The 11,296-nt window shown below is 33.7% G+C and overlaps 1 protein-coding gene across 1 annotated transcript in view; it reads left to right on the top strand.

The window, feature by feature from the left end:
* LOC136026630 (N-terminal kinase-like protein) overlaps positions 1-11,296 on the top strand; it is a gene marked incomplete in the record, with an annotated part of 193,298 nt that overhangs the window by 167,147 nt on the left and 14,855 nt on the right. Inside the window, 1 exon segment of the mRNA XM_065703357.1 lies at positions 3,956-4,111. Within this exon segment, the coding sequence (XP_065559429.1) occupies positions 3,956-4,111 (156 nt within the window).

Here is an 11,296-nt window from a genome sequence, read left to right as displayed (position 1 = left end):
AAAAAGTAGTAAATGTGGTTACAAAAAATCTGTAAAAGTAAATTTTTAAGTTCACTACATAGTAGTGGTATATATTGGGATTGAAAAATTAAATTTTTGCTATCACAATACTAACCAAGACAATTAGGTCATCGTTGAATTATGACGGAAAGTGGTATTCTAGGCTAGAAAAATACTTACAGCATTATCAAGGATTGTTTTTCGGAGGGGGTGGGGCTACAATAGGATTTGGGGGGGGGGGGCTCTGCAAAAAAGACTTTAAAAACCCATCAAAATGTGTTTATATTCATTTTTGTTACGTTTTTACGAGTCGGACAAACATTTCAGGGGGGGAGAGGTTCAAACCATGGATTTATCTTATAGCATGGCACAAAATTACTTGGCCATACAAAGCAACCATATGATATGTACGAGTAAAAATAGTGAAATAAAGCAAGCGAAGAATTTTCCGTGATACTAGGTTTTTAACTCGGCCAGTCACTCCCAGAAATTTTGACAATTTTATAAGTTATAATATTTGAAATTTTTTTCCATGATAGATTTCCTTGAAAGTTTATATAACGATCTAGTTTATCAAACAGTTCGTGGTAACGAACTGTAGTAAGCAGCGACCCGGCTCAGTAGTAAACGAAACTCTAAAAAACGAAATTTTGATGCTAAAATATACATCAAAAGAATCACATTTTCATGTTGATTTTAAATATATAAGTTTCATCAAATTTAGTCTTTGTCATCAAAAGTTATGAGCCTGAAAAAATTTGCCTTATTTTAGAAAATAGGGGAAAACACCCCTTAACAAAAATCACACCATTGCATTCGGCGTATCAGAGAACCCTATAGCAAAATTTTCAAGCTCCTATCTACAAAAATGTAGTATTTCGTATTTTTTGCCAGAAGACATCACGGGTGCGTGTTTATTTTTTATTTTATTTTTTTGTTTTTTTTCCCAGGGGTCATCGTATCGACCAGGTGGTCCTAGAATGTCGCAAGAGGGCTCATTCTAACGGAAATGAAAAGTTCTAATGCCCTTTTTAAGTGACCAAAAAAATCGGAGGGCACCTAGGCCCCCTCCCACGCTCATTTTTTCTCCAAAGTCAACAGATCAAAATTTTTTAGATAGCCATTTTGTTCCGCATAGTCAAAAACCATAATAACTATGTCTTTGGGAATGACTTACTCCCCCACAGTCCCTGGGGGAGGAGCTGCAAGTTACAGACTTCGACCAGTGTTTACATATAATAATAGTTATTGGGAAGTGTACAGTCGTTATCAGGGGATTTTTTTTTTTGGGGGGGGGGGTGGGGCTGAGGGGAGGGGGCTATGTGGGAGGATCTTTCCTTGGAGAGATATGTCATGGGGGAACAGAAATTCAATGAAAAGGGTGCAGGATTTTCTAAAATTACTATAAAAAAACAATGAAAAAATAAACATGGGAAAGTTTTTTCAATTGAAAGTAAAGAGAGGCATTGAAACTTAAAACGAACAGAGATTATTACGCATACGAGGGGTTCTAAAAATACTTTAGCATAAAGAGCGAGGTATTTAGGAGGAGTACCTCGCTCTTTATGTTATAGTATTTTTAGTAATTTCAACTATTTATACTACGGCCTTTCTGATTCAGGGATCATTCTTAAAGATTTGGGACAAAACTTACGATTTAGTGTAAAGAACGAGGTATTAACGAGGGTAAAAACCCCCTCATATACATAATAAAAAATAAAGAATATAAAAGTTTGTTACGTAAGTTAATTCTTAAGTTACTTATATTTTTACTAATAAAAAAATTCGTTAAAAATTAAAATTTATAGTTGCCTTTTTATGTAACCGAAAAACTGCATGACAACTAGGCCTCCTTCCCCAGCCCTTATTTCTCAAAATCGTCTGATCAAAACTAAGAGAAAGCCATTTAGCCGAAAAAGGAATTAATATGCAAATTTCATTTTAATAATTTATGTGTGGAGAGCCAAAATCCAACATGCATTAATTCAAAAACGTTCAGAAATTACATAAAAAACTTGTTTTTTTTAACTGAAAGTAAGGAGCGACATTAAAACTTAAAACGAACAGAAATTACTCTGTATATGAATTGGGTTGTCCCCTCCGCAATCCCTCGCTCTTTACGCTAAAGTTTGACTTTGCCACAATTCTGCTTTTTAAAACAATTAAAAGCTTTAGCGTAAAGAGCGAGGGATTGCGGAGGGGACAACCCATTTCATATACGGAGTAATTTCTGTTCGTTTTAAGTTTTAATGCCGCTCCTTACTTTCAGTTAATAAAACTAGTTTTTTTATGTAATATAACCTAGATCCAGACTGCTTAGATATTTAGTATTAATTAGTCTGTAATTTTCGCAGGTAAAGTATGATGGAAAGTAATATTTTAGGGTACAAAAGTTACTGATCCTCAAAAGTAAATTGAAATTAAAAGCTTAAGTTGTAGTAATTAGGGGTAATGAAAAGCAAGATTCTGCTTTTTTAAACTGCCAAGATAACAGATACACGACGAACAATGGAGGAAAGCAGTATCTTGGGTAAAAAAGGGTCATTTTAAGTACGTGATTCCAAGGGGGTAAAAGATATTCTTATTATTTTGATAATAAGCCCTGATTGCCTTGTCTATCTTGAATCGAAGTCTTTACTACGACCGTGGGTGTCACTAAATAATAAAAGGGCAAAATAATATTTCGAAATATGAAAAATGGATAAAGAAAATGGGCTAATTCTCAAATTAACCTAAATGCATGGAGTTCTTAACCACATAAAGCTTGGAAGCTGACCCTACAAAAAAGATAATAGTTACTTGGTAATGATAGATTTCAAAGATAAAAGTTTTGCTTATTCTTTCCCTAGAAGAGGTTTCTTAGGCTTTCCTAGAGGTTTTCTTTTCTTTCGCTAAGCAAAGTGGCAGTACTATTATTTAGGACGGTGGATGCAGTGAAGCTTTAAAAGTTGAATAGTCAAGGTATGGAAAGTTTTTTCGCAATTAAGAAAAATTCTAAGACAAGTCTTAGAACTTGGATTAGGACACTAGAACCCATTATAATGACCATTGTTGAGTGTAGCCCTGAAATGGAGATGCTTGAAAAGCATGAGATAAATCGATTAAATGTTTTCTAGCAGAATAGTCAATTGATAGTTCTTCATTCTCGTTTGAATTATTATGTATCAAACAATGAGCTGTCAGGAAAACGTAGTTTGGTTTCAATGACTATGGCTTTAATGAAAGAAAGGTGAAGATGGTTAGCTTACGTTTTACAGATGAAAAATGAGCTGCACCGATGCAACTAATAACTCATTGCTACCTGAGATCAACACAGCTGCGCATCATCCTCCAATCCAGTCGACTCATAGCTTCACTCTTTACCCCCTCCCCCTTCCATGGTGTTCCAGTTCCCTTCAAATCCTTTCTTATGACCTCAATCCTGCTGGACAGAACAAAATGCTGGAAGTCCGCCATTGCAAGACTTAAAGAAACTAGAAACTGTGGGAGATAATAATATATGACGATCTTAAAGGGAAGGGATGGAGGAAAAGTTTGCGCTGCTATTTTGGCCTCGTGTGACTTGGGACTTAAATTGGTTTTATCAGAAGTAGCAGCAGCTATTAAGCATAGAAGCTTTCTTTGGATAAATGAGCATATGTAAAAGTGTAAGTATCAGGTATCAGGAAACCGCTCTTGGGGTTCAAGTAATCTCAATTTACCAAAAATGGCATTTACATGCTTTAATTTTATTAGAGCTTTCGACAAGTTTTAGGGGGGAGGGCACCAGAAACCTTTGAAGTCAATTCCTTGTTGCTCTTCTTTATGCCACCAAATAGGCAAGGGAAAAGGTTCGATCAAGTAAGCTACCTAGGTTGTTTTGGAAGCTGTGATCTTTATTACTAACCCCTTGGTTTAAATCATGTTTCTTTTATTCTTTTTTAATGCTAGAATCTAGTGCAAATTTTCTTTCTAGAAGCCAAAGTAGACTCGAAAACAGTGGATCCCTCTAATAACTCTACTTGGACAGGCTGGGCTCTTAACGTCTTTACGTCCAAATTTCAGAAGCCACCCGGTGCAACTGCAAATGGAACAATTGGAGAAGTCAAAAGTACAGTTATTGCTACTGAGGGTAAGTTTTTTCTCTTTTTTTTTTCTTAAAGCTAGAACTTACTAGTTTGTGGATATTAGTTTGGACAACTATGCATTTGTCGGAGTATCGCATCCGTTGTTTTACCTTTATCTTTTTATTTATGTTTATCTATACCTTTATTTTTGTTGATTCCTTTGCCTCCAAAATTTGCATATAACTTTGATGTTTATTGCTGCAACCCCTCCCCTATTTGTTAGTTCATTAATGCATCAGTACTACTTAACGCTATTTTAAAACTTGAATTTTTTTCACTTCGTTGTAAATAACAAATCTTGTTGTGTTTTACGTGTTATATATTTTTGTTGAAAGAAATGCTTCTTGAAATCGTATTTCACTTTCCCAAGAACGTCAATTGGGAGGGAGCAAGGGGACGTTCGCTCGATCTTAATTCCAACCATTCCTCCCATTATTTGTCACTATTTTATGGTTTTATACTGAAAATTTTATACCCAATTCAATTTTTTTTTTTTTTTTTTTTTTTTTTTTTTTTTTTTTTTTTTTTTTTTTTTTTTTTTTTTTTTTTTTTTGCTCCATTTAGTTCAATGGACAATTAAATATTTAAGATTTTCAAAAAAAATATATATAAATTATTTTCTAGGGTGATGTCGCGTCCAAGTCACGTTAAGACAAGATTATTTTACCGTATTTTAGACGTAGATTTTTTTGCTAGAAAAAAGAGGGGAAAAATCATTTTAACTGTCAAACAGTCGAAAGTGTAAGTAAATATTTCGCTCTATATCATACCTCCCCTCTCCCCGCAAAAAAAAAAAAACAGGGATTGCTAGTTGGTAGAGGATAAGAGTTTCCTGATATGAAGGAAAAGTTCTTTTCACGCTTCACGAACTTTCTTAGATACATAAATTCGACATAAATTTGACTTAGACACACATAGCCCGTAGGTTGAGCTGTAACCAACTCAAGTGCCATAAAAGTGTTTCTATAAATTTACCCTTTAGGTTATATTACGGGGTACCCTTTAGGGTAGCAGGTTAAGTTTGGAAAAACTGGTAAATTGTAACAACTGTCTAGAAAGAAGGATTTGGTATTTTGGTTTGGGTGAAATGATTTTCGTCTGCGCTTAATTGTAAAGTCAATATACACCAAACGCTCAGAATAGTTCAACAATATTTTTAATTGTTTCTATTCCAAAGGCAAGTTTCTTACAATCAAAATCTTTGTGTCAAAGCTCTCAGGTAAATGAAAAATAAAAATCAAAGATGTAGTTGAAGCGTCCAATGACATTGCTCCTGATGCATTGCATTGTGTTCAAAAAATTTGCTTTAGCTCTAAAGGAAAAAGCGTCAAAATAAATCTGTCGGTCTGATTAATTCTATTGTTTTTGCAAACTCAACAACAAACAGTAATTCCTGTCTTCTTCGTCCCGAAAAATTAAAAGTATGCTGTGGCGGATATAAATATTGTATTTAGTTTTCTGTTTGGCTGAATGAATCAGCTTCGTGAGACTCTGGGCCTGTTCTGGCTTTATGACAGTGAAATTGTTAGCGTCATTTTTTTTTTTTTTGTGTGTTTTCGCTTTGGGTGTCAAAAAGTAACTGACATCATCACTGTAGTTTTTTTTTTGGTCAAGGATCACAACTATTGTTGTAAATGTCTACGTTTCAAGTGGAACTCCAGGTTCATGTAACATTTCAAGGAAGCTCAAATTTTAGCTCAAATTCAAAGGGTATAGGTTATTTATCATCAACGCCATCTAACGTTTGGTGTCTCTTGGAGTTTTTTCAAACTTCGTTGTTGTATTTTTAAATTGAGGTCAGAAACTTACTACTCGATTAATTTTGTAAATTACACTAATTTTACCTTTTTACTACACTGAAACAAAACGCCAACAAACATCAAATGCTAGATAGTGTTTGTGATTTTTTTTTTCTTTGACACTAGAGCCAACTTCCACTTTTATAAGTTACCCATCCAATCAGATTCACCAGAAGTACTAAAACTGAAAACGGCTGTTCTTTTTTATACCAAGAACACAAGAATGGCAACTGACCCTTCAAACAGAAAAAGGAAATACTAAATACCCTAATATATGTCGTATGTAGAACGGTATAGTAGTCAGAAAAAAAATTTGAACAACCAGAAATCATTTTATAGTTTTCAATAAATCTTATGTTTAGGCAGCTAACCCTTCTGGCAAAAATTCTTACAATCAGTTTTACCGTATTTAGTACAGGCAAGTATGCAAAAATTTATTTTGGAAAAACTACATTTGAGGCGTTGGGGGGGGGATTAAAAAAGGGAAAATAATTTCATAAACCACATTGGTCTGCCGCAACAAACGTTTAAAAATCCAAGAAATAATAATCGAAAATGAGTGCTATCAGAGAAAGTTGCAAAAAAAGACGTTCATGTTTTGTGTACATAACAAATCAAATAAAAACACAATGATAAAAAGAAACAAAGCGGAAAACAAAAAGAAAAACAAGCAAAAGCACAAAGTGAAAGAATTGAGAAACATATAATAAACCAAACACTGTGGAAAAACGAACAACAGATAAAATCAGAATTGACAAAATTGGAAATTTTTTTTAGCAAAAAAAAATTCAAAAGAAAGCCACTCACCAATATCCACGATTGAAAAAAGAAATGCTAAACATGTGAATGAAAAGGTACGCAAATAGGTACCTAGGGAAAAAATACAACGCGTCTAATTTAGTCAGTGCTTCTTATGCAGTAGATCTATTGGATCTAAGGGGTTGGGACACGTGCTATTTTATGAATGCAAAAGTAACATAGATTTATTTTAGGGGTGAATAAATTATTAATTTTTCGTTTCTGTTGCTTCTATCACTCACAGTTGCTTATATCAACTCACGGGTGAAAAAAAAAATCCTATCACACCAAATTTTCACCCGCAATGTGCGGGTTTCACCCGCAAAGAACGGGGTATTTCACAAAGTTTTAATGAACACAAATTTAGGGGTTGTTTCAAAGATGACAGTTTTATTTGTGGAAACTTGGGGATGAATCTCTAGAATCTGTCTTTGCTTTGCTCAATTCCTGGATGTAAAGCTTAAATTTAGTAAGAATCAGAGGTGGGTAGGCGTTTTCCATTACTAGGTAGCCTGCTATACTGGAATGGCACATGTTCTAAGATTTATAGAGAACCTACAGATAATGACAGGTATTTAAATTATGCTTCTAAACATTCTCCTTCTGGGAAACGAGGGGTAGTCACTTCTTTAGTCGATAGGGCAATTTGAAATTGTTCAACACGTTTTATTGACTCAGAACTTAAACACCTCAGAGATATCTTACTTGGGAATGGATACCTGATCATTTTAATAAATTCTGCAATTCAGAAGCGTATTCAAAGGTTAACAGGGAGACAACTCAGTTAAAAGGAATAGTCAGTTTATCTTGGTCTCCCTTATATATAAAAGATTTTGGTTTGTGGCACATGGGAAGGACTAAACAACGCCTTATAGATAGAATGTCTCAGCACTGTATGTCAATTGATATTGCTCTCGAAAAGAGGAAAATTTCGAGAATTTTTATTCATGCCTTGCAGAACACATTGATGACCACCTGCACTAATAATGTTTTATTTTATCAAGCCAATGTAATTCCACTTGACAAGGTGTGACCCAGCATAAATAAATATTATAATATAGGCTTAGGTCTAAACAGATATGTGGTCATTTATTTTAAAATAATTGAACCTTATTTTGGTTTTCTCAAAAATTGATAATTAATTCATTCCTAAGATAAATCCTATATCACTTTTTCATTCAAAAAATGACGCTTAAATTTAGTAAGAATCGGAGATGGGTAGGCGTCTTCTAGGTGGCCTTCGGGCCACCATTTCTATTTCTGTTGTACCAGTGATGCTATACGGCGATCTTAAAATAATTAACCCTTATTTTGGTTTACTCAAACAAGAAGCTGTGTCTTCAAAAACAGCACGTGCCCCCAATCATTCGTTTGATATAATCTTCATCTTTTCAGTTACTTGTCTAATATTAAGCATTGTGTTTTGTTAATCGCAGATATTGTTGAGTGGCTGGCTCTTCGAATTAGGTTTTTTCGGTTTTTGAAATTTTCAAATCTAATTCTGATTTGATCTCTTGTTGGTTTTTCTGTGCTCATTTTTTGGGAGATTTATTAATTCTTCCAATTTGAGTTTTTATCTGGCTTGTTTCGCTCACATTTCCATTGGAAAAATATGAACGTGTTTCCTTGTAACAGTTGTCCTTTCGAAATATTCTTCCAGTATTTTCATTGCCCTTCATAAATTCCGATCTCGGTTGTCTTAAATTTCTTTCTTTGTTAAAAAAAAAAAGACGAATTCGTTACCTTACTCTTATGAGATACTAATTTTGAGATTATCTAAATATATGTCTGGAGTTTCCAGGTTACTCGGTATCCCTAGTGAAGTATTTTAGATGGAAATATGTGTATGGATTTCAAAAATTATTCAGTAATAAGATTATACAAGGTCAGGCTTGTTTGAAAGCAGAAGTGGAGGGGGGCGGGAGGTTCCTGTCTGCTATTTCTCAGATCTTGGACTCTATAAAGAGGCACTCCGTTTCGTTGTTTCTCTATCAACCTTGGACCGTTGTTTTTTGGTTTATTTTGTAGTTCAACTGACCATCGCTGTGCTAGTATATTGCTAATGTTTTCAAGTTCTATCCTAGTCACATTAAATTGTCCAAATTTAGTTTCCCTCCAGTTCTGCTTTTTGTCTTGATTGATATTTAGAGTGTTTTTCGAGTCAACACAGGCTTTATTGCTGCAAAAGGTATATTTACCGGAAACAGAAAAGAGGGAAAATGTTGCCCTACTGACCATTTTTTTAGCATTTAATTAAATCTATTTAATAGTTTAATTTTACTATTATTAAACTATTAAATCAATTTAATGGTTTGATTAAGTTTTTGGGTTAAATTCAGGTTTGTGGACCGTGATGGAAAAATTAAGAGCCATAACTAATCAAGAGAAAAAAAAAACAGTCGGTACAGATAGTTTGAGAAATGCTTCTTGAAATCGTATTTCACTTCTCCAAGAACGTCAATTGGGAGGGGGCAAGGGGACATTCGCCCCATCTTAATTCCAACCATTCCTCCCATTATTTGTCACTGTTTTATGGTTTTATACTGAAATTTGTATACCCAATTCAGTTTTTTTTTTTTTTTTTTTTTTTTTTTTTTTTTTTTTTTTTTTTTTTTTTTTTTTTTTTTTTTTTTTTTTTAATGGAAGTTCTTTATTTGTCACTGTTTTATGGTTTTATACTGAGAATTTTATACCCAATTCAGTTTTTTTTTTTCAATGGACGTTCAAATTTGGTTCAATGGACAATTAAATATTTAAGATTTTCAAAAAACCACATATATATTATTTGCTTGGGTGATTTCACGACAAGATTATTTTACTGTATTTTATACGTTTTAAAGATTTTTTTTGCTACAAAAAAGAGGGAAAAAATCATTTTAACTGTCAAACAGTCGAAAGTGTTTAAAAATTTTGCTCTATATCACTCCTCCCCTCTCCCCGCAAAAAAAAAGAAACAAACAGGGATTGCTAGTTGGTAGAGAGGAGAGTTTCCTGATATGAAGAAAAAGTTTTGCACGCTTCTCGAACTTTCTTAGACACATAAATTTGACATAAATTTGACTTAGACACACATAGCCCGTAGGTTAAGCTGTAACCAACTCAAGTGCCATAAAAGCGTTTCGATAAATTTACCCTTTAGGTTATATTACGGGGTACCCTTTAGGGTAGCAGGTTAAGTTTGGAAAAACTGGTAAATTGTAACAACTGTCTAGAAAGAAGGATTTGGTATTTTGGTTTGAGTGAAATGATTTTCGTCTGCGCTTAATTGTAAAGTCAATATACACCAAACGCTCAGAATAGTTCAACAATATTTTTAATTGTTTCTATTCCAAAGGCAATTTTCTTACAATCAAAATCTGTGTGTCAGAGCTCTCAGGTAAATGAAAAATAAAAATCAAAGATGTAGTTGAAGCGTCCAATGACATTGCTCCAGATGCATTGCATTGTGTTCAAAAAATTTGCTTTAGCTCTAAAGGAAAAAGCGTCAAAATAAATCTGTCGGTCTGATTAATTCTATTGTTTTTGCAAAATCAACAACAAACAATAATTTCTGTCTTCTTCGTCCCGAAAATTAAAAGTATGCTGTGGCGGATATAAATATTGTATTTAGTTTTCTATGTTTGGCTGAATGAATCAGCTTCGTGAGACTCTTGGGCCTGTTCTGGCTTTATGACAGTGAAATTGTTAGCGTCATTTTTGTATTTTTGTGTTTTCGCTTTGGGTGTCAAAAAGTAACTGACATAATCACTGTAGTTTTTTTTTATCAAGGATCACAACTATTGTTGTAAATGTCTACGTTTCAAGTGGAACTCCAGGTTCATGTAACATTTCAAGGAAGTTCAAATTTTAGCTTAAATTCAAAGGGTATAGGTTTATCATCAACGCCATCTAACGTTTGGTGTCTCTTGGCGTTTTTCAAACTTCGTTGTTGTATTTTTAAATTGAGGTCAGAAACTTATTACTCGATTAATTTTGTAAATTACACTAATTTTACCTTTTTACTACACTGAAATAAAACGCCAACAAACATCAAATGCTAGATAGTGTTTGTGATTTTTTTTTCTTTGACACTAGAGCCAACTTCCACTTTTATAAGTTACCCATCCAATCAGATTCATCAGAAGTACTAAAAGTGAAAACGGCTGTTCTTTTTGATACCAAAAACACAAGAATGGCAACTGACCCTTCAAACAGAAAAAGGACGTACTAAATACCCTAATATTTGTCGTATTTAGAGCGGTATAGTAGTCAAAAAAAATTTAAAGAACCAGAAATCATTTTATAGTTTTCAATAAATCTTATGTTTAGGCAGCTAACCCTTCTGGCAAAAATTCCTACAATCAGTTTTACTCGTATTTAGTACAGGCAAGTATGCAAAACTTTATTTTGGAAAAACTACATTTGAGGCGTTGGGGGGGGAATTAAAAAAGGGAGAATAATTTCATAAATCACATTGCCCTGCCACAACAAAGATTAAAAATCCAAGAAATAATAATCGAAAATGAGACAAAAGAAGACGAATATTTTCGGAGGAAAACCGGAAAACGGGGAGAAAACCGTTTCCCTCCTTCAGTGCTATCAGAGAAGTTGCAA

The sequence above is a fragment of the Artemia franciscana genome, chromosome 1 (assembly GCF_032884065.1).
Source record: "Artemia franciscana chromosome 1, ASM3288406v1, whole genome shotgun sequence".
In the NCBI taxonomy this organism is placed as follows: Eukaryota; Metazoa; Arthropoda; class Branchiopoda; order Anostraca; family Artemiidae; genus Artemia; species Artemia franciscana.
The sequence above is the reverse complement of the archived record's forward strand: the minus strand, read 5'-3'. Positions and strand labels throughout refer to the sequence as shown.